The sequence below is a fragment of the Bactrocera neohumeralis genome, unplaced genomic scaffold (genome assembly GCF_024586455.1).
Source record: "Bactrocera neohumeralis isolate Rockhampton unplaced genomic scaffold, APGP_CSIRO_Bneo_wtdbg2-racon-allhic-juicebox.fasta_v2 ctg1127, whole genome shotgun sequence".
NCBI classification, from domain to species: domain Eukaryota; kingdom Metazoa; phylum Arthropoda; class Insecta; order Diptera; family Tephritidae; genus Bactrocera; species Bactrocera neohumeralis.
Genome location: NW_026089645.1, coordinates 1 through 25,027, shown reverse-complemented (window position 1 = coordinate 25,027; position 25,027 = coordinate 1). Strand labels below are relative to the sequence as shown.

The 25,027-nt window shown below is 34.5% G+C and overlaps 1 protein-coding gene across 1 annotated transcript; it reads right to left on the bottom strand.

The window, feature by feature from the left end:
* Positions 1 to 18,518: 18,518 nt before the first annotated feature.
* LOC126766422 (uncharacterized) lies at positions 18,519 to 23,155 on the bottom strand. The gene is made up of 2 exons (XM_050484210.1): positions 19,830 to 23,155; positions 18,519 to 19,642 (listed from the first exon to the last, which is right to left on the bottom strand). The coding sequence occupies exon 1, from the start codon at positions 22,942 to 22,944 to the stop codon at positions 21,385 to 21,387; it is 1,560 nt and encodes a 519-aa protein (XP_050340167.1). The 5' UTR covers positions 22,945 to 23,155; the 3' UTR covers positions 18,519 to 19,642; positions 19,830 to 21,384.
* Between the last annotated feature and the right edge of the window lie 1,872 nt (positions 23,156 to 25,027).

Here is a 25,027-nt window from a genome sequence, read left to right as displayed (position 1 = left end):
CCATTTGATTATTTAATTACATAGGCATGTATACATATTTGTGTAATAGAATAAAAATCCGGAAATATATGCACACATGTGTTGCACTTATTATTATATACATATTAATAATGTCTATATATACATATGAATTCTTCTTATACTTCCTTGTTCCCCTTTTTTCCCTCTTTATTCTTTGTTCGCCTTTGCTTATTAGTTGTACACGATCCTGCTTGTTGCTTATTAGCCCAAGGGGTATCGCTGGATAGTAATAGTAATAGTAAAAGGTAGAGCATAATTGCAGCGTTCAGGTGGTAAAGCTGCCATGATCTGCGTACGCATTTTATGTTTGTTCAAGGTACATTGTTTGCACATAAAAATCGTCTTTTTAAGTTGTGGCTTTAGACGCGGTATATAAAATTCTTGTCGGATCATTTGCTGCATCAAGCGATGCTCACCATGTAGTGTAAGCTGGTGAAGATATATTAAGAATAAATGAGCAAAACGGGATTTCTCAGGTATAATAATGGGATGTCGTTCGTTATAACTAAGGCTGGAGTTCGCTAATCTTCCATTTGCCCTTATTAATCCCTTAGCGTCCAAGAATGGGTTTAAGACGAGATGAGAGCTTCTGTTTTCGAGTGGCCGTTTTTCGACCAACTTTGCTTTCTCTCGACTGAAATAGCGAGTTTGGGTGTAGGTAATGAGGCTAACTTTGGCATGTTGCAAATCGGTATGCGTTAGTTGTACGCAAGAATCATTTGGTATCCCTTTCATTTTTTGTTTAAGTCTTTGGGTGAATTTGTGCATGTAAGCCACTACTCTTAGTGCTCTAGGAAAGGAAGAAAATCGGTGTAGAATATCATCCTATTCTGGAGTGATATGAAAATTTTCAATTTTCCGGCGGTATTATATTACGAGCGGGAGACTTTGGCCAGAATTCTTGTGATTCTGTTAGCCATGTTGGACCATTCCACCAGAGTGTAGTGCTGGTGAGGTGCAGTGGCCTGCAACCTCTTGTCCCAAGACCCGCTGGGTTATCCGCACTTGCAACATGTTGCCATTTTGCTGGGCCAACTAAGTCTGGAATTTGGGATATTCGGTTAGATACATAGATCTTCCAGCAATAGGGTGGTTTTTCTAACCATGCTAAAACTATTTCTGAGTCTAACCAAAGATATGTTTTATGATCGGTTAATATCAGATGGGTTTGAACTATTGAAATTAATTTTGCTAACAGAAGAGCACCATTCAGTTCAAGCCGTGGCAGACTGAGTGTCTTTAAAGGTGCTACATTGGCTTTGGCTACCAAGAGGTGTGCAGATATTTTCTTCTCGTACTGTGTACGTACGTAAACTGTTGCGCAATAAGCCTTTTCAGAGGCATCACAGAAACCGTGTAATTCTGTGTTAATGTTAGGGGTGAAATTTACCCATCGAGGGATTCGAATTTCTGATATAGTATGCAAATTGTTAGCAAATTGTACCCATTTTGTTAAACGTACAGGTTTTGCCTGTTCATCCCATTCAGTGCCATCTTGCCACAATTCTTGAATTAGGATTTTTGCTTGTATCATTATTGGCGAAAGCCATCCTGCGGGGTCGAAAAGTTTTGCCACCGAGGAAAGTATTTGGCGTTTGGTTATGGCGGACATTGCAGATATTGACTCAATTTTATATGAAAATTGGTCTGTTATCGCATTCCATTGAATCCCTAGGGTTTTTGTTGTACTGGCCGTTTCAAATTTAAGGAAATTTGTATCTAATAAATCTTCCTTTTTAATGTTTTTTATTATTTCGGGATGATTTGATGTAATTTTCTTTAAGGGGAATCCCGCTGAATTTATGCTTTGATCATTTGAGATAGTGATTCGCACGCTAAGGACAGACTGTGGCTACCTGATAGAATATCATCCACGTATGTTTGTGTTTGTAACACAGAAGTTGCTAAGGGCAAATTTGTTTCACACGTTTTTGCCACTTCATGCAGTGTCCTGATCGCCAAATAGGGTGCGCAATTGATGCCAAAGGTGACGGTTTTAAGTTTGTAGTCGCTGATTGGACTATTACTCGATTTGCGGAAGACTATACGCTGGAAATCTTGGTCATCTTTATGTACTAGAATTTGTCTGTACATTTTCTCTACATCCCCATTAAATACGTATTTAAACATGCGCCAATTTAATATTAACAGCATGAGATCAGGTTGTAAGGTTGTGCCAGTATATAGTATGTCGTTGAGTGATTTGCCTGAGTTCGTACACTTTGAGGCATTGAAAATCACTCGTACCTTTGTTGTGATTTTATCAGGTCGTATTACCCCGTGATGTGGTAGATAAAAAGATAAATATCTACCTTTAGATATTTTTTCATATGGTACAGTTTCTTCCATATGATTGAGGTCTAGATACTCGTCCATCACATTACCATACGCTGATTTGAGCTCACTTTCTTTATCAGACTTTTTTCCAAGCTTAGAAATTGCTGGACTGCTGATATTCTAGAGTGACCTAGAGCTATAGAATCTGGAAAGGTGGGTTTGAAAGGGAGTCGCACAACATAACGACCATTTTCGTTTCTTGTTGTTGTGGACTTGTAATAGGCTTCGCATGCCTGGTCTTCTTCTGAAAGTTGAGTAGTCTGAGGTAATTCTTCTACTTCCCAGAATTTTTTGAGTTCATTATTTAAATATTCGTTTGAAATATTTTCAACTTCAGTTGTAAAAGAATTAATTTTTCCTGTGACTTGGCCACTTAATATCAACCCAAAGATTGTATTTTGGGCTAACAATTTATTGTATATTTTTTCTATACCTTCAAGAATTATTTGAGGTATTAAGTCACTACCTAATAACAAATCGATTTGTGATGGGGTATGGCAGTTGGGATCTGCTAATTTGAGATATGAGCATTTTTCCCATTGCTTTTTATTTACTTCACAGCTTGGAAGCAAATTTGTGAGTTGCGGTAGAACGATGGCTTGTGCATCTATTCTTATATCCGCCTTTGGGGAGACTATAGTGATTGGGTAAATTTTGTTTGAATTTTGTATAATTCTTCCGCCCATTCCTGAAATTTGGAAATTTGAATGTTTTATTGGCAATTTGAGCCGATTTTGAGCCTTTGATGATATAAAAGATCTTTGAGATTCTTGATCAATTAGTGCTCTTAATTTGAATAAATCACCCTTATGTTCTATGGTGATGACCGCAGTGGGTAAAAGAATTTTGCTTTCATTCTCTGAATGAAGAGCTTGAATTTTTGCTGCTTTAGAGCAACATGGTTGTTCTTCCATTTTTTCGGGATTTGAGATTTCGGGATTATCACTTTTGGTTTTAGTGACTAACCCGGTGGTTTTATGAAATTGATTTTGCTTCATATTTTGAAAATTTGTAACATGAAGCAATGAGTGATGTCTTCGTTGACAGTACACACAATTAAATTTGCTTTCACAGTCTTTTGTCGTGTGAGCATTCGACAGACAGTTGATGCAAAGTTTGTGTTGTCTGACAAGATTGTTTCTGTCAGAAACTGATAATTTTTTAAATCTCTCGCAAGATCTTATGTTGCGACCTCCCTTACAAATTTCACATAATGGTTGCCATGTATTTGTTTGATTTGTCACAAATGTTTGGCTTCTATTAGCGTGCCTAGTATATTATGTATTATTGCTGGCTTGCGGTTTAAAAAAGTTTTTATTCGACTCATTTTGATTATTTTTTTGCTTGACTATTTTTTTGTCAACTCGCTCAGCTATTTCGTACTGAGTTGTTAAGAAGTCTTTCATTTGATGCAATTTTGGCGATATCTTTCTTGCCACTAGTGATTGCTCCCATCGTAGCAAAGCAGCATCAGGCAGTGTTGCTGCACAAATATTTACTAGGATAGGGTCCACGATTCTGTGGAAATCTTTTGTGTTTCTAACACAGATAAACAATTAGTCACTGTCGAGTATAGTTTTTGAAACTCTTGGCTGGTTTCTTGTTGAATTTTTGGTAAATTCATTAAAATTGTTATTTGGTTATCTACCAATACTCTTTCATTTTCGTATCTTTCGACCAGTGCTTCCCAAGCCAGATTAAAGTTTTCGTCAATTAAAGCGAAACGCTTGACGATACTGCCAGCTTCCCCTTTTGTTTTGTATCTGAGATGGTACAGCTTTTGAGCTCGCGAAAGTTTGGGATGGTTAATGTATTCGGCAGTGAACATGTCCCGGAAGGACGGCCACTGCTCATAACCTCCGTGAAAAACTTCAGTATCACAAGCTGGCACTTTCAAGAATATACCTGTATCTATTTCTTCTTTTTGAGTCGTACCTACTCCCGGAGGAGGAGTAGTAGCTCTGCATGGCCTTAATAAATTTATTTGGTCCAATATCATTGCCTTCGTAATTTCATATTGTTCGAGGCAGTTTTCATATTTAGCTGACGCCGAAGCTTTTACGTTTTCTGGGAGTTCAGCGTCGTCAGTATCTAGTACTGTATCGTATGCTGCCAGAAGGCGTGCCCATATGCTATCTATGCTTTGAATTTTTAAATTTAGAACCGATTCTGTGTTATCATTAATCGGGGAAGCAGTAAATCTTGTGCAGTATCTAACAAAACTGTCACTTTCAGTTATGAACCTTGACACTGAAATATCTTTGGTTCTTTTTTGTTTGGCACCCTGCTTTGAGCGTGTAGCTTCTGCAGGTGTGCTTTGTGACAGACCTGTGTAATACTGAGTAGTAATGGTACTAGTACGTACTTAAATACTTTAATTTTTATCTTGAAGTACTTAGTATTTACTAAGTACTTTCAGAATTTTCAAGTACAAGTACCAATCATTGAAAAATACTTGCAATATTAACAAATATTTGAAAGTATTTGAAAAGAATTGAAAGTACTTGAAAAGAATTGAAAAATGTACTTGAATCTATTTTCAATTCTTTTCAAGTACTTTCAATTACTTACAATTTTGAAACCAATATCTAAAAGAAATAACACAAATAAATAACATTTTTATATTTCTTATATATTGTTCATTATTTTTATTTAACAATATGCAATTCATTGTTCAAATTTAAAAATAAATATTGCACACCACAATTTTTTCTAAAAATTGTAATAAAAAAGTTTGAAATTTAGATGAAACTTTGCAGAATTTTGCTTTATTTTGCACAAAAATTGCAATTTGGATTCTTATGGTTTTTATTAGCAGTTGAGATGTATTAAAATAAACACTAAACAAGCAAATTTAAAATAAAAGAAAATATTAAAATTTTGTCAAAATGTAGTGTGCCTATACTTTTTTCCGCCACTGTATGTACCTGGAAAAACTAACAAAACCACTAAAAACCAAATGCAAAACAATACCAGACATCACAAAACATGTAAACCAACTTCTTCCAGGTCCGAATAAAATTTTGGTCCAAGTATCACAGGAAGAACAGTTGATAGGCGAGTTTTTTTGGACGTTGTTGGTGTTTCTAACGCCAGTCTCCGCTTCCTGGACGGCCTTTCTGGCGAATAGGTTGGGTCGGCCCTTTCATCATCAGCAGAAAAATCATTTTCCAAACTTGAAGACATTACTAAATTCTTACAATTATGTACTATCACAATTTCATGAATATTATAAACAATATCAGACATGGACTATGGTTGCGAGAATGTTCGCGTTGAGTATTCGATTTTACTTTCGTTTTCGCAAAAACACGTTTCTTTTGTTATTGTTTTGTTGTCAAAATTTAATGTTAACAATCACATGTCAAAATTACCACTCTGACATTTACATCCTGGTATAAATATATAGCGGGATTCTGTAACCAGTCTCTAGTCTCTATTTGAGACATTTTGAGGTAAAGTCTCAATTTGAGACTAGTTACTATTCACTAAACAGTCTCTAGGGTTAGTCTCAAAATATTGACTAAAATTTGAGACTTGATAGTTAGCAGGTCACAAATTAAAAATAACTCTTGCTGCCATTTTGAATATACTGAATAGAGATCATCATAGAAATTAATCGATTGTCGTTTTTTTATATTTAGTAAGCAACTCAAACACGGAAAGGTTAAAAATAAATCAATTTTACATAAATTTCGTAAATATTATGAAACAAAGTCAACATATATTTTTATTTTTATTGATAATTTTTTTTTTGACTATGTTATAGAAAATTTAATATTTGTTATCGACATATTTATTTTCATTCAAGTTTAAAAACATCTCTGAATAATGAAATGTAATAGGTTTTGTGATTGTCACTTACAGAATAGCAAAATCGTCTCAAGTCTCAAAAATTGTCTCTAACTCAAAATCTCAAATTTAGAGACTTGAGACTGTATCACAGTACAGAATCGCACGGTTAAAATGCCATTATCGGCTAACGAAAATTTAGCAGATTATTCCAAGTATACTTAAGATGCTTTGTAATACGAGTGCTATGTATTTCGCCTCCTTGATAGTTTCAATTTTATCATAAGCACTTATATCCATTTATGTTATGAAACTCTGAAAATCTATTTTTAACATAACGGTTTACTTACCATACCATTTCTTATTATATTAAATTTGTTGAATATTTTCTAGTAAATATTAAGTTTATGTTGACATAAGAGGTTATAAAAAATTCTAAACAACCGATACGGCATCTCAAAAACTATGGTTTACGTTGAAATGGAAAACTGATTGGATCCAAATGTGCATTGTAAGAAGACATAGCAGAATATGACCTTAACTCGATTTTGACTTAACTCGACTTAAGATGTTATAACATATTTCCACAGATATATATGTACATATGTGTAACGATATACGATGGAGATGCAGAGTCTATGAAGATGTTGTATCATAATATTTATGCATGTACTATTCCTTAAGTGATTTACGAAGTCAATAAAAAATGTAGAATGCCAATTTAACTATTCCATTATATTGTTATCACGATAAATGATATCCTTGACAACAAAGAGCAAATGGAGCCACGGGTTTGGACTAGTCTTATATAAAAGGCATTCATGCCACACCTTATCAAATCCCTGAGCTACGTCTAGAAATATAGTTGAACAGTACCCTCTGTGCTCAAATGCTTCTCTTATTTTGTTAGTAATTTTATTTACTTGCTCTATCGTGCTATGGTTTTCACGAAACCCAAATTGGTGCGTTGGTATTAAATTATTTTCGTGGAGGAAAGGAGAATTTTTCCAATATTTTAGAAAGACAACGTGAAAACTGATTGGTCTGTATGAAGACGCTGTGTTAAGTTTTTCACAGATTTATCTATAAAGATAATCTGCAAAGAGAGTACTTCTATAGCAATAATTGCATTTTGGGGGCAATACATATTATCATGTCCTGTTGACGCTTTTGAAGTTTTAAAAGACTCGAGCGATCGTTAGGTATGTTGTGTAAGCTGGACAGCTTAAAATTATTTTTTGGGGCAGTTAGGTTGAAATACCTTTTTGAGGTGATTTTAAACATAATTAGCCTTTTCTTCGTCACTTCGAGTCTGTATAAATGAGCATCCTTCCCCGACATCAACAAACATACCACACTAGCACACAACATCGACTCAGCCTCACAACACTCACACACAACCTTCACCACACTCACCACATCACCGCTTACAATCCACATTCCACACTACTCATGAGAGCACCACACATCGGCACCCACACACAAGTACGCCAACCAACCACACCAACCACACCATCCACATCACACTATCTGAGCCGATGAAGGGAGTGTCCAAAAAGGTGCTGGTGTTTGTCCCAGTATTGGGGACCAGCGGTTGTAGTATTTATTTTTAAATCCATGGATCGATTTGACTCAGGGCCACATCGGTTGACTCAGGACCGTTACGGGGACACTGCTCCGGCCGGCGGCCAATAGAGTAACCTGTTCCAGTCACTTGGCTGGGGTTGTGGGCTGTACCACCGCTATTTCGCTTTAATCGACCGTTTGGGTGGTCGGTGCTACTGATCCGGTCGACACTGGATGCGCATCCTCCAATTCATACAGGCACACGCACTCAAACTTTGGGCGCTCTAGCTAGGCTCTAAGCTATCGCGGATAGTCGAACGGTTTGTAGTAGCAGGTTAGTTGCGAGTAGAGGATGCACCATAGTTCCACAAACAACAATATGTAATGAAAACTCCAACATAGACGTAATCATGAGAAAATATTTAAATCAACCCAACAACATTACTGTGTAAAACACTTATTTATTTGTTGGTTTGATTTAAATTGACACTCATATAAATATGTATAACGAAAATGCAAGTGTCGTTGCTTCATAAAAATTAAACAACGATACTTGCAACGTAAACAATTTGTATTTAAACGTCGTGGCTTAAATTTCATGTCACCGAACTTAAATTTATGAATACTACATGAAACGTTATTACTTTTACTTTCATAAGCAAAAGTCAAAGTAATATCCAATTACGTAGGAATATTTGTATGTCCACTTCAAAAGGGTACTTAAGCCACATATGTAAATGTCAATGCACTGAATTATTTGTACGACCACTTAAATGTCAATGCACCGATTTTGATTTTGTTTATCTTTGCTTATTTTTAACAATATAGAAGGTTTCATTTTAAGAACGAAACTATTGTAAAATTAGTCTTAAGATTCATTTGAATAAAGGAACAGCTTAAGCTCGTTATTTTTAATTAAACCTTTATTTCATTTCTGGCGCAGTCACGGAGTTGTGTTTCTTAAGAAATACAATAAAAAGTTTACCTATCGCGAAAGTGAAATTTAAATAAAATTAAAATAAAACGCAAAAATAAGTGACATTAAAAACGCAGACGCAGTGTTTCAAAGCTGTGAGAAAATATAAAAAAAAATTATTTGTGGAATCCATACACGGATAAAATAAAACATGAGCCGCTTCGACGCTAACAGGAACCTTGACGAAAGGGAAGAACAAAGCAATCAACAACAACAAATGGAACAAATGGCAAATGTTATTAGGCAACAAGAGGAAGCAATTAACCAAATGAGGCTTCAATTCGAGAACGAGATGCAGACACAATCATTATTAAGCACGAAAGAGCTGTTACAACAATTTAGACAGCTGAGGTGCTTGGACGAGGGGCATAATATAATGGCGTTTATAAAATCAGTGGAAGCCATTATCAACTTATGCCCACAAAACAACAATCAATTGATGAACCTGGCGATGAAAATAGTAGCTAACGAAAAAATCCTGGGAGATGCAGGAAGACACATACAAGAACTAGGCGACAACCCAACATGGCAAGAAATTAAAACTAAACTAATACAACAAGGAAGACCAAAGACAACATATGGCGACATCTTTAACAAATGCAGGAATATTAAAGTAAGTAATCTAAGAGAACTATTTGATTATTTTCAAAAGGCTAAATTTGAGATAAATCAAATTTATTTATTTGATGAAGATAAGCCTTATATTTATAAGCCGGATAGGGTAGACAGAGACTTAGTTAGCTTATTAATTGAAAAAATTGATGTACCTATGAGATCACATTTAAATGAAAATTGTTCGCTTAATGATATTATAAATAAATATTCTAAAATTAAAGCTTTAGATGATACTAGAACTATACACATTACACACAGAAAAAACTTAAGCAAACAAAATTTTACTATGAATAAAACGCAATATTTTCACACTAATCAAAACATAAATAGAAATAGCTCAGTTACACGAATTAAACCAAATACCAATATGTATAACCAAAATTATCAAAACACAGAAAATACTAATACACGACAAAATGAACAGTATTCACACAATTTTACACAAAATTACGGCAGAGGAAATAGTAGCAATAATACCAGATTTTCGCGTAGAAGCACTAACAACAATAATACCACACTAACACCTGAACCAATGGAAATAGGTTTACTCGAGGAAAACGAAGTAAATTTTTTAATAACGCCTCAAGAACAAAACTCCCCATAATAAATATAACGATAGGAAAAACTAAAATTAGTTGCCTTATAGATACAGGATCAACTACAAGCATATTAAAAGAAGGGATATTATCGGAAAATTATCCCAAAATAACAATGAAATATGCTATAAAATACAAAACTTTAAACGGGGTAAATCAAATAAAAAGTGTAGTAACCACACCATTTCCAAAAGAATTTGGATGCTTTGGCACCCTTCAGTGGAAATTATTGAACTTTTCAAACACAAAATTTTCAGGCATAATAGGCCAAAATTTCTTAAAACCTTTACAAGCAAAAATTAATTGTGCGGAAAACTACGTTGAAATTTTAAATAATAATAAAATTTATTTCGAAGGATCTAATTATTCCCAATACATAGAGAATGTTTGCAATTTGGAGCATACTGAACAAAATTATCTAAAAAATAAATTTAATTTTTCCCATTTGAATAAAGAAGAACATCAAGCAACCTTAAGGCTGCTCAATGACTTCGAAGACCTTTTCTTTAAAGAAGGAGATAAACTATCATGCACCAATGAGGTACAGCATGAAATTATAACAACAAATTGTAAGCCTTTATACTCCAAAATTTATAGATATCCTCAAATTCATGAAGAAGAGATAAAATGTCAAATTGAAGAAATGCTACAACAGAAAATAATTAAAGAAAGCAATTCACCCTATAATAGTCCTTTATGGATTGTAGAGAAAAAAGCAGACAATTCCGGGAAAAAGAAATATAGAATTGTCATCGATTACAGAAAATTAAACGAATTCACCGTGGATGACAAATTTCCAATTCCAAACTTAAATTCAATTTTAGACAAACTAGGTAGATCACAGTACTTCACCACCTTGGATTTAGCCAAAGGTTTTCACCAAATCTCAGTTAGAGAGGAAGACAGAAGAAAAACCGCCTTCTCAACACCATTTGGGCATTACGAATTTATTCGAATGCCATTTGGATTAAAAAATGCTCCATCAACTTTTCAAAGATTGATGAATGGAGTCCTTAAAGAACATATTAATAAAATATGTGTCGTATATATGGACGATATTTTAGTATTTGGCACTTCTTTAGAAGAGCATTTAACTAATTTAAAGCAAATATTCGAAGCCCTAAGGCTAGCAAAGTTAAAAATACAAGTGGACAAATGTGAATTTCTCAAGAAAGAAACTCAATTTTTGGGCCACATTTTAACATTAGAAGGAATTAAGCCAAATCCAGCCAAAGTTAAAATCATACAAAACCTAAAGATACCTAATACCACAAAAAAAATAAAATCATTTTTAGGAATGACAGGATTTTATAGGAAATTTATTAAGGATTATGCAAAAATTGCACAACCTATGACGCAATATCTAAAAAAAGGACAAACAATAAATATATACAACCCACAATTTATTGCTGCGTTTGAAAAATTAAAGGATATAGTTACAAATTCACCTATATTACGATATCCTAATTTTAATAAACAATTTAGGATTACAACTGATGCTAGTAATTTCGCAATAGGAGCAGTTCTGTCTCAAGATGGTCACCCTATTGCATATGCATCAAGAACACTAAATAATCATGAAACAAATTATGCTACTATCGAAAAAGAACTCTTAGCGATAGTATGGGCCGTGAAATATTTTAGGCCTTATGTCTTTGGTAGGCAATTTGATTTGGAATGCGACCACCAACCATTGAAATGGCTAATGACAAAATATTCCGGAAAGGACATAAGTCCAAGACTTCAAAGATGGTTAGTGAGTTTGGGCGAATATAATTTTTCCATAGAATACATTAAAGGGAAAAACAATTATATAGCAGACTTTTTGAGCAGAATAAGAAATGACGAAATTATTTCCCACATAGAAATTTTCCAAGGGGATGAAGGCAGCAGCATGTCAGTAGAAGCAGATACTGTCCATTCACAAGAAGAAAATTCAGGATTTGAAATTCCAATATTAGATACAATTGTTAACAGGTTTAAAATGCAAATAATAATAATAAAGGAGAAACAAACCGCCGTCGAATCTATATTCAATTACAAACGACTTTATATTGATCAAAGAGATATTGAAGAAAATGGAATAAGAGACATTATTAGAAGGGAAATATGTAGAGGAAAAGTAGGTATATATTCGCATCTTAGCGATCATGAATATTATAAAGTACATAAAATTATTGAAGAAGAATTTGCATCTAATCCTAACGTGAAATTTGTCAAATGTTCTTATTTAGCAAAAGACGTTGACAACGAAGAAGAATTAAGAAAACAAATTGCATTATTTCATAAAAATGAAAGTGGTCACTGTGGAATTATAGCCACTTACGAAAAATTAAAGAATAAATTATATAATCCTCATATTAAAGAGCAAATACATCGGGTAATAAATAATTGCGATACATGCTCAGGTGGCAAATATGATCGAAATCCTATAAAAAACAAATTTTTTGTTACTGAAACACCCAAAACTACTAATGAAATAATTCATGTTGATACCTACGTAAATAGCAAACATTCATTTATCGTCTTCATAGATAAATTTTCAAAACATGCTACATGTCTATCACTTATGGATAGGAATAGCAGAACCATTGTAAGTAAATTACAACAATTTTTATCTATAAAAGGAAAGGTAAAGAAAATGGTGTTCGACAATGAATTTAGAGCTCACAATATTGAAGATTTTTTAAAAAGAGAGGGAATACAATACCACATAACTAAACCGAATAGTCACACTGGAAATAGTGATGTGGAAAGATTAAATAATACAATCACAGAAAAAATTCGGACTCTAAATATTGAGCATTATTTACCAATTACCCAACAAATTTTTAAAGCTATCACATACTACAATGATACTTATCACAGCACAATTAAATGCACCCCAATAGAAGCACAAAATAAAATAATAGATCACGCAATAATTTATGATAGGCTTTGTAAAATAAAACAATCAAAAATAAATAAAGCAAATATGAATAGGGAAGAATATACAGAAACTAGACAAGAAGGATTTATAAAACACTATAAAAATGTAAGACATAAAGAGGAACCAAAATTTAAGAAAAAACCCTTACAAGGAATCCACACCACTAACATAAAAAGACCTACCAAATTTGGCAACTAATCATTGAACATCTATATATTAAAATAAATCATTAATTTAAATTTGCAGGTAATAATGTGGATATTATTATTAATCTCATCATCTTTAGTAGAAGTAAGAGGAAATTTAATCACTAAGAAAATAACACAAACTAACGGATACATAGAAATTTATAATAATAATCAAAGCATACCGATAGAATCCGATTTAATTTTACATAAAGTAGATATTCAAGAAACAAAAAATCTGCTCGCATCAATGAAAGATAACATAGATATTTTTAGTGAAAGTCAAAGAAACTATATAATAAATCAAGTAGATACACTCATAAGTAAACTAAAAACAATAACACCTACAAGTAGACAAAAAAGGGGACTAATAAACATAGTAGGCAATGCATGTAAATATCTTTTTGGTACAATGGATAATACTGACCAAGAAGATATCACCAACCATCTTAACACAGTCGATTCTAACTTACATAATTCTATAACAGAATTAAATCAGCAAATAAAAATTAACAGTCACTTTAACTCAACAATACAGCTTATTAAAGAAACAATAAACCAGAATCAGAAGAATGTTCTTTATCAGATAGGAGGATTGCATAAAACTATAAAAGATGTTTTGTTACAAAATACCTATTTAGAAAAATTACTTATGTTAAATTCAATTAAAAATCATATTGAGCATATTCAAACATATATAACTACAGCACAAAATGGCATAAATGATGCCAATATCCTTACAAAAAATGAAATAGATTATTATAATATAAACATTGGAAAAATTAAATACTTAAGAACGGCAATATTTGAAAAAGAAAGAGAATTAATATTTGTAATCAAAGTACCTAAAATATTTTTTAATATACAAGTAATAACTATAATACCTATCCCTTATTTAAATAAAGAAATAAATGCTGAAATTTCAAATGTATTCAAATATGATGATAAGATCTATGAGTACAAGAAGAATAAATACATAAATGAATGTACCATATCAAAACACTGTACAATAGATAAGACATGTGAATTAATTACAAATGTTAACTCAGAAATAATTAATATTAATGACGAAATGATAATTGTAAAAAATGCAAAAAATTATTCAATTCAAAATAATTGTGGCTCGGAAACATTACAGTTAAATGGAAACTATGTAATAAAATACAACAACTGTTCAATAGAATTAGCAAATCAAAAATTTTCAAATAATTACAAAATGTTTATTGACAAAATTATATTATCACAATCTAACAATATTACTTTTAATGCCACTCTAACTTTAGAAGAATTAAAATTAACGTCGATACATAATCTAAAAGAAATAGAAGAAATAAAATATAACAATAAAGTTGTAACATACAGTGTACCAACAGTGGTAATATTAATAGTAATATTCTTTATAATAATATTATTGTGCAATCATTGTAAAAGAAATAAAGAAAGAATTCAGGAGAATCCTTCGTCTAGGGGTGGAGGAGTTACATATATAGTTCCACAAACAACAATATGTAATGAAAACTCCAACATAGACGAAATCATGAGAAAATATTTAAATCAACCCAACAACATTACTGTGTAAAACACTTATTTATTTGTTGGTTTGATTTAAATTGACACTCATATAAATATGTATAACGAAAATGCAAGTGTCGTTGCTTCATAAAAATTAAACAACGATACTTGCAACGTAAACAATTTGTATTTAAACGTCCTGGCTTAAATTTCATGTCACCGAACTTAAATTTATGAATACTACATGAAACGTTATTACTTTTACTTTCATAAGCAAAAGTCAAAGTAATATCCAATTACGTAGGAATATTTGTATGTCCACTTAAAAAGGGTACTTAAGCCACATATGTAAATGTCAATGCACTGAATTATTTGTACGACCACTTAAATGTCAATGCACCGATTTTGATTTTGTTTATCTTTGCTTATTTTTAACAATATAGAAGGTTTCATTTTAAGAACGAAACTATTGTAAAATTAGTCTTAAGATTCATTTGAATAAAGAAACAGCTTAAGCTCGTTATTTTTAATTCGCGCGATCCGAGTGGCCAAAATCGATTCGGACAACTGCCTTGTTGCAGCCAAGTTTCTATAACCACAGAAAGATAAGAATTTAGTAACCCGAATCTCACTCCTGCTATGTAGACTCATTGGAATTGCATTGCCCACTTTATTCGTACCGTATTTTCAAAAGAAAGAAGTGAAGCAGATTCTTATGCTTACGGAATGGTGACTGCAATGCTAATAATATCTTGGGAACAGAACACGAATCTACAGTCGTCGACACGTCGTCGTAATACCACCTGAGCAACACGAAGTTCGAATAGCCATTGCTCGGCTTGAAAACAGGCACCTACCAGCTGTGCTCCTCAAACATGGGGACGAGGAGCTGGTATTGCGCATGAATCAACTTCTTGTTTTAAATACGGTCAGAAGAACGTAAGGGGGTAATGCCGGCTGCGCTAATTACCGCGATATCAGTTTTCTGAGTACTTTAATTGTAAGCGATTTTATATTTCAGTGCGGTTAATTATATTTTAAATTATTTTAAAAAATGTTTGAAACTGTAAAATTTCAGATATAAATACAAATTGTATTTTATTGAGCATTAAAACTTAAAATATGTACATATGTAATTCATACAGGTGAAAAATTGGTAGAGCAAGCAAAAAACCAAAAAAATCTGTTAATCCCGAATTAAGAACAGAAAAATTTGACTAGAAATAAAGAAAAAATATTAACATAGCTACATAATTATTCGTCACTCCTTGATAACAAGCGCAATTGCGATGAGCTGGACTAAAGTCCAGTCCAATTGTGACTTTCGTCCGGTAATAGAGTTTTGAATTGTCGGACTACTTTCCGAAAGGTCTTGCGCCGCCGACTTTTTTACAAAAAAAAAAATTTCAACCGTCTAAAAAGAAACCGTGTAAAAAAAGAGTTGGAGCTGTGTGCTTGGGGAAGATATGTGTTTATTTGAATAACAATTCTATGAAGAGGGCTTTGAAATTTTAAAATACTTTTGAGTTCTTTAATTACCAAAACATTGGACAATGCATAATTTTCAAAAAATTATTTTATTAATTTAAAAGTATATGCTATACGTGCATGTACATATGTATATGGTCATATTTACTTTTATTCAATTATATTTTGATCTAAAATAAAATGTTACTATTAATTTTATATGATTGTGTGTATTTATTTTCCTATATAAAATTCACTTACAAATATAGCAACTATATATTATCGTAAGCATATTACATAATTTACGAGTTAATGTTTTCCTTTTTTTCCGCTGTACACCTTTGCTGTGCCTCCGCTCGTTTTTAAATTCTCCATACAATGCTGCCAAAATACATGTATTGTATATACTAACAAATAAATATTAAACAATAATAAAAGGATCGCGAATTCGTTGAGCTTGAAATACCGTACAATGGTCAACCGAAGCGTACTGGTTCTCCATTGCCGATGGCTAGTCCTGCTCATTCAACGAATAGTGCTGTTGGCTTAATGCAATCATGTTGCGGCCGATGCTGTTCTCAACGTTATCAGGTACAATATGAAAATCACAACTTACCACTGTTTTTTGTATATAAGTATGTATGTACTATATGTTTCTATATATGTATAGAATTTGTTTGTATAAAAACATTTTATGTAAAGAAGTTTTAAGCATATTACTTCTTGAAAGTACGTGAAATGATAACCCAAAAGCTTTATTTTACTTTAACATTTTAATTTTTTTTCTTTATCTTCTAATTATACACCTTCGGTTACAACTTTAAAATTGACGCTATCTCATCGAATCACTTAAATCTTTTCTTACGGTTGCTTGTAACACCTCAAGCTAATCAAGATAGTATGTACTTCAAAATGATTAATAAAACGAGAAGGATTGAAATTTTTCTGCCCGTATGTCAATGTAAGAGATAACTAAATAAACGTTAAAATGGATTGATAAAATTTAATACGCTTGGCATTTGGTATTTTGAGGAGGCTGAGATCAGCTAAATAGAAGTATTGACACCCTTTTTATATATGGTTTGGAAGATCATAGTAGGGACATCTGTACTTTAAAATTATCTTTAGAATGACGTGACTTCCCAATAGTTTTAATGTACTTATTTCTCAAACTAATAAAAATAAATCAGGCAAAGTTAGTGAACAATTTTTTTCTAAATTCAGTGACACGGTGTGAAAGTAAATGAAATTGGATAATAACCACGGACATCTCGATATAAACGTTATGCTCAAAAGTACTTGACGTACATACATAACTCTCTAACAAAACATCAAATGAATTAAATATAACCATATTGGGTGTCCAAAAACTACGAATATTAAATCATATTTAGTATATAATATTAATCACTTTACATAACGTCATTCTAAATTACTCCAGCTTCTTTGACTTTTACATAGATAACTCAAACAACAAAGAAGACATTCAAATATAACCTAGTTCAAATATTGGCACAAGTGTATTCTACCTCTCATCTAAAAATAGTTGAAATCGGACAATACCTTTTTCAAGTACTTCGATACCGAATATGAAGATCTCAGTGCCTATATCTATTTCATACCAAAGATATCGTGTTTTTAAAAATGTAATCGATCTATATGTTTCCCAAATAATATATTGCGTTCCAACGTAAACAGGACTTAAAAAAAACACCACAAATGGTTTTTTCGGCAAAATCAATTTATTTTATTCAAAATGAAGAAATCGCTCCTTCTGCTTCAATACAGCTTTTTGCACGGTCCAAAGGCATGTCGAATGAGTGTTTTAGCTCATTGGCCGGTATGGTCGCCAGTATGCTGGTGCAAGCCTTTTGAATGGCCTCTACGTCTGCATAACGCTTTCCTTTCATGGGCAAATACATTTTTCCGAAAAAGAAGAAATCGCACGATGCCATATCAGGTGAATACGGGGGTGGTTTAAATGTGATTTTTGGTCAAATATTCGCCCTTCGAATATTGGATTCTGAGCAATTTTTGGTCGTCATCAATTTGTGCGGAACAAACTGTGCACACACCTTTCGTTAGTCCAAATATTCGGTCGATGTTTTGGAGATGTTCAATTCCAATTCCATGAATTTCAATGATGATTTAGGCTGATTTTTGACGGATTCACGCACAGTTTCGATGGAATTTCCGGTGATCACGGATTTTGATTGGCCCATACGTTGATCGTCATTTATTTCCTCACGACGACTTTGGAAACGTTGAAACCCCTTGTGCACTCTGCTACGGGTTAGGCAATCATCGCTATAAACTTGTTTTATCAATTGAAACGTTTCTGTAAAAGTTTTACCAATTTTAAAACAAAATTTAATGTTGGCTCTTTGTTCGCAGCTCATTTTCGCACCGCTAACACAAACGTACTGACACTTTGTTTATTTGTAAACCTTGTGTTCACCCGGATGTCGGTGATATACTCACTTGCACTTGCTTTGGAAATTCACTAAAATCAAAATTCGAAATTGGTTGAATATTTCCTTTTCAAACGAATTCCTTTTATTTTTACTTCTTTATTTCTTTTTTCAATGCTTATCGACTTTTACAAAGTATTATTTTCTTTACACAACAATTATTGGCACTTTGGTTCAGTTAACAATGTGAAAATTGTTTAAAGTTTAAAATGTTTAAAGTTTTAGTTCAATAGTGTTACACAGCGTTGCGTCGACGAACGTCTCGATTATAGCGAAAACCTTAGAGGTCACGGGTAAAACGAAAAAAGAGCCTTATTCCCATCTGACCAATCCTTTTGTATCGGTTGTGGGTTGTGAAAAAACGATGTGTTGGTGTGTAGTGTGGTTGGTATGATGTGTAGCTGTGGTTGTGTGGATGACATGTTGGGTTGCATTGGGTGGTATGACCTTTTGTTGTGTTGTGTGTGGGTTTTGTGCGATGAGTGCTGCCAGGATGATATGTGCGGCGTAGCAAAATATCACAAGATGAGAGGTCGCATAAACATCCCGGCCCCCCTAGGCGGATTAATCGCCTAGAAGTCTTTGCAACCGTTGCAGAGTGCTCACTACGGCGTTCAGCCCAGTTGGTTTGGGTTGTTGGTTACGATGACCGTAGTTTGGGGCAGGTGGTCGTGAGTGCGCTCCCCTGGTGCGCCTGGAATGATGCACTCTTCGGCGCTGGATAGGATCCTCGTGCTGTCTGTGTCTATTATTTGTGTGAATTGCTGGTGGATTGACTCGGCGAGGGAACCGATGAAACAGGGTATGATGAGGGCGTTGACAGTATTGGCATGACCCGTCGGTTGGACATTCGAATGTGGTGTGGGAGTCTGCCAAGCAATTCATGCAATGTCCGTGTGCGCGGGCGATCTGTTGGCGTTGAGCTGGTTTCATGCTTTTGAAGATAGTGCACCTCTTCAGAACGTGGGGTCGATGGCATAAGCTGCATCGGGGAGGCAAATTTTCTTCAAATGTATCTTCTTATGTATCCCTAGATGTTGCAACAGGTGATTGCCTTGGCGGACGCAAGACTCTTCGTGTCCTTGGTGCGGCGATGGGTGGAGCTTATGTTCTAGGTGCAGCAATCGCGGACTTCACAGTCTTGGGAGTAAGTTGGTTGTCTTCAATGTCCATTTCTAGTGGAATAGGAATATGTATATTAACTTGGTTTTGCTAGTAGTATGAAATATGCTACTCATTATATATGTATATGTGTATACTATATATATATAGATGTATGTATTTAGGTATTGTATATTACTTATATATGGATTTTATTGGTTATTATTAACCGCGTTCATTATGCTTTTGATTTGTACGTACGGATTGTAAAACGGTGTATTTTTGATTAATTATTGTTTGATTTTATGTATGCGTTTGCGTTCGCGTGTTTTCGGTGATCGGTTCTTCGGTATTTGGAAGAAAACACAATTTCACTAGTGGTCGAGTTAGTAGGCCAGTTTGTGTTCGTACATCTACTACTCTTATATGACCATCTCGTCCCCGATGTACCTTTTCAATGCGACCTAGTCGCCGTTTGGTTGGGGGAAGGCAATCGTCCTGTATGATGACGCATTCGCCTGTACTGGGTTCCTTCTGGATCGTTTTCCATCGATATCTCTTATGGAGATCTTTAAGATAGTCCTCCTTCCATCTATGGCTGAATTCATGATGAAGAATCTTGATTCTTTCCCATCGATTTATTAAAGTGAGTGAGTCTCCTTCTGTCTCAGGTATGGCGAGAAGGGGAGCTCCTCTGAGGAAATGTCCAGGTGTAAGAGCTGTGAAATCGGAGGGATCTTGCGAGAGTGGTGATATAGGTCTTGAATTTAATACGGCTTCGATACGAGTGAGTAGTGTAGTAAACTCCTCATAATTAAATTTATGATTACCAGCCGTTTTCTTTAAATGGGACTTAAAGCTTTTGACTGCTGATTCCCAAAGTCCGCCCATGTGTGGAGAACATGGAGGCATAAACTGCCAATCGATCCCTTGAGGTGCATATTTTTTAACAATTTCAGGGAGATACTTCTTTCATGAAGTTTATGAATTCTTTCTCGGTGGCTCTTTGTGCTCCGATAAAGTTTTTCCCATTGTCGCTCATAATATTTGAGGGAAATCCGCGTCGTCCGACAAAGCGTGCAAATGCTGCGAGGAAAGCCGCAGTTGTCAGATCTGAACAAAGCTCGAGGTGTACTGCCTTTGTTGTAAAACATACAAAAACAGCCACATAGCCTTTTATAAAGGAAGAAGATCTTAACATCAAGGCCTTTATCTCGAAAGGTCCAGCAAAATCTACCCCAGTAATAGTAAAAGGTAGAGCATAATTGCAGCGTTCAGGTGGTAAAGCTGCCATGGTCTGCGTACGCATTTTATGTTTGTTCAAGGTACATTGTTTGCACATAAAAATCGTCTTTTTAAGTTGTGGCTTTAGACGCGGTATATAAAATTCTTGTCGGACCATTTGCTGCATCAAGCGATGCTCACCATGTAGTGTAAGCTGGTGAAGATATATTAAGAATAAATGAGCAAAACGGGATTTCTCAGGTATAATAATGGGATGTCGTTCGTTATAACTAAGGCTGGAGTTCGCTAATCTTCCATTTTCCCTTATTAATGGGTTTAAGACGAGAAGAGAGCTTCTGTTTTCGAGTGGTCGTTTTTCGACCAACTTTGCTTTCTCTCGACTGAAATAGCGAGTTTGGGTGTAGGTAATGAGGCTAACTTTGGCATGTTGCAAATCGGTATGCGTTAGTTGTACGCAAGAATCATTTGGTATCCCTTTCATTTTTTGTTTAAGTCTTTGGGTGAATTTGTGCATGTAAGCCACTACTCTTAGTGCTCTAGGAAAGGAAGAAAATCGGTGTAGAATATCATCCTATTCTGGAGTGATATGAAAATTTTCAATTTTCCGACTTTCCGGCGGTATTATATTACGAGCGGGAGACTTTGGCCAGAATTCTTGTGATTCTGTTAGCCATGTTGGACCATTCCACCAGAGTGTAGTGCTGGTGAGGTGCAGTGGCCTGCAACCTCTTGTCCCAAGACCCGCTGGGTTATCCGCACTTGCAACATGTTGCCATTTTGCTGGGCCAACTAAGTCTAGAATTTGGGATATTCGGTTAGATACATAGATCTTCCAGCAATAGGGTGGTTTTTCTAACCATGCTAAAACTATTTCTGAGTCTAACCAAAGATATGTTTTATGATCGGTTAATATCAGATGGGTTTGAACTATTGAAATTAATTTTGCTAACAGAAGAGCACCATTCAGTTCAAGCCGTGGCAGACTGAGTGTCTTTAAAGGTGCTACTTTGGCTTTGGCTACCAAGAGGTGTGCAGATATTTTCTTCTCGTACTGTGTACGTACGTAAACTTTTGCGCAATAAGCCTTTTCAGAGGCATCACAGAAACCGTGTAATTCTGTGTTAATGTTAGGGGTGAAATTTACCCATCGAGGGATTCGAATTTCTGATATAGTATGCAAATTGTTAGCAAATTGTACCCATTTTGTTAAACGTACAGGTTTTACCTGTTCATCCCATTCAGTGCCATCTTGCCACAATTCTTGAATTAGGATTTTTGCTTGTATCATTGTTGACGAAAGCCATCCTGCGGGGTCGAAAAGTTTTGCCACCGAGGAAAGTATTTGGCGTTTGGTTATGGCGGACATTGCAGATATTGACTCAATTTTATATGAAAATTGGTCTGTTATCGCATTCCATTGAATCCCTAGGGTTTTTGTTGTACTGGCCGTTTCAAATTTAAGGAAATTTGTATCTAATAAATCTTCCTTTTTTATGTTTTTTATTATTTCGGGATGATTTGATGTAATTTTCTTTAAGGGGAATCCCGCTGAATTTAGTGCTTTGATCACTTGAGATAGTGATTCGCACGCTAAGGACAGACTGTGGCTACCTGATAGAATATCATCCACGTATGTTTGTGTTTGTAACACAGAAGTTGCTAAGGGCAAATTTGTTTCACACGTTTTTGCCACTTCATGCAGTGTCCTGATCGCCAAATAGGGTGCGCAATTGATGCCAAAGGTGACGGTTTTAAGTTTGTAGTCGCTGATTGGACTATTACTCGATTTGCGGAAGACTATACGCTGGAAATCTTGGTCATCTTTATGTACTAGAATTTGTCTGTACATTTTCTCTACATCCCCATTAAATACGTATTTAAACATGCGCCAATTTAATATTAACAGCATGAGATCAGGTTGTAAGGTTGTGCCAGTATATAGTATGTCGTTGAGTGATTTGCCTGAGTTCGTACACTTTGAGGCATTGAAAATCACTCGTACCTTTGTTGTGATTTTATCAGGTCGTATTACCCCGTGATGTGGTAGATAAAAAGATAAATATCTACCTTTAGATATTTTTTCATATGGTACAGTTTCTTCCATATGATTGAGGTCTAGATACTCGTCCATCACATTACCATACGCTGATTTGAGCTCACTTTCTTTATCAGACTTTTTTCCAAGCTTAGAAATTGCTGGACTGCTGATATTCTAGAGTGACCTAGAGCTATAGAATCTGGGAAGGTGGGTTTGAAAGGGAGTCGCACAACATAACGACCATTTTCGTTTCTTGTTGTTGTGGACTTGTAATAGGCTTCGCATGCCTGGTCTTCTTCTGAAAGTTGAGTAGTCTAAGGTAATTCTTCTACTTCCCAGAATTTTTTGAGTTCATTATTTAAATATTCGTTTGAAATATTTTCAACTTCAGTTGTAAAAGAATTAATTTTTCCTGTGACTTGGCCACTTAATATCAACCCAAAGATTGTATTTTGGGCTAACAATTTATTGTATATTTTTTTTTCTATACCTTCAAGAATTATTTGAGGTATTAAGTCACTACCTAATAACAAATCGATTTGTGATGGGGTATGGCAGTTGGGATCTGCTAATTTGAGATATGAGCATTTTTCCCATTGCTTTTTATTTACTTCACAGCTTGGAAGCAAATTTGTGAGTTGCGGTAGAACGATGGCTTGTGCATCTATTCTTATATCCGCCTTTGGGGAGACTATAGTGATTGGGTAAATTTTGTTTGAATTTTGTATAATTCTTCCGCCCATTCCTGAAATTTGGAAATTTGAATGTTTTATTGGCAATTTGAGCCGATTTTGAGCCTTTGATGATATAAAAGATCTTTGAGATCCTTGATCAATTAGTGCTCTTAATTTGAATAAATCACCCTTATGTTCTATGGTGATGACCGCAGTGGGTAAAAGAATTTTGCTTTCATTCTCTGAATGAAGAGCTTGAATTTTTGCTGCTTTAGAGCAACATGGTTGTTCTTCCATTTTTTCGGGATTTGAGATTTCGGGATTATCACTTTTGGTTTTAGTGACTAACCCGGTGGTTTTATGAAATTGATTTTGCTTCATATTTTGAAAATTTGTAACATGAAGCAATGAGTGATGTCTTCGTTGACAGTACACACAATTAAATTTGCTTTCACAGTCTTTTGTCGTGAGTTAATATCGTTTACACGATATGAGTTCAAGAATTTAAACAATTTTATTTATACGCCGAAATGCGTGCCTTTATTGATATTCTTAAGAACTGAATTTTAATATAAGATCTTACAGCTATTTATACTAATGAAATGCGGCTGCTGTTATCTGCATGCGACTTCTTTGTCGTAATTCGATATCTGCTATCTTGCTATTACTTGAGATGCGGAGTTGGTTATCGCAGTGGATTATTCCATTGCCAGATGTTTGTTGTTTACATGTTGAGAATGCCTTTCTAGATAATGCATGTTCATTTCTATTGTTCGACTGATAGTGCATGTCAAAGCGAGTTCTATCGGTTTACATACATAGTTCGCCTTTGTTCGGAATGTATATTAGGAGATAAGGTGTATGTGAGTGTGTGTGACCCGGAGCGAGGCTATGTCGTTAACTCCCTCCTTCTTAAAACGGAGCGTCCTCGCTATGCTGCTACAGATTGTTGTTGTTGAAGACGATTCAATTCGACTTCGTATATTTCGTCAATTTGCCTTTGTCTGTGAAGCATTCTTCTATTTACGCGATATCGGCAGAGGTGTACCATACCGTAAGTGGTGACTACTAAAGTAAGGAATCCTATTATGATGAAGAACGTAAAATGTACTGGATTTTCTACAATAGGTATCAAAAATGTTGAGAGTGTTTGGATATTGCTGAATTTGTATATTGAGTTTGAAGAAAGGATACGGAGTACTTCAAGTTTTTCGTTGTGTTGATTGTGTATTATTTCTCTGAGTTGTCTTTGATGATTGTAATATGTCATGTTATCGATGTTCGTGGATTCATTGAAGTGTATCAATTTAGGGCCTGATATATGCATGTTGTTCCAAGTATGCTGGTAATCTGTCAAAATGTATCCATTCTCTAGGATGCGAAGTGGAGCATTATTTTCATGGGTTGTTTCACATTGGGCTGTTTTGTCTTCTCATATTTTTATAGTACAATTGTCAGCGGGTTCTGATTTACAAATAAAGTTACCCATATAATTTCTACAT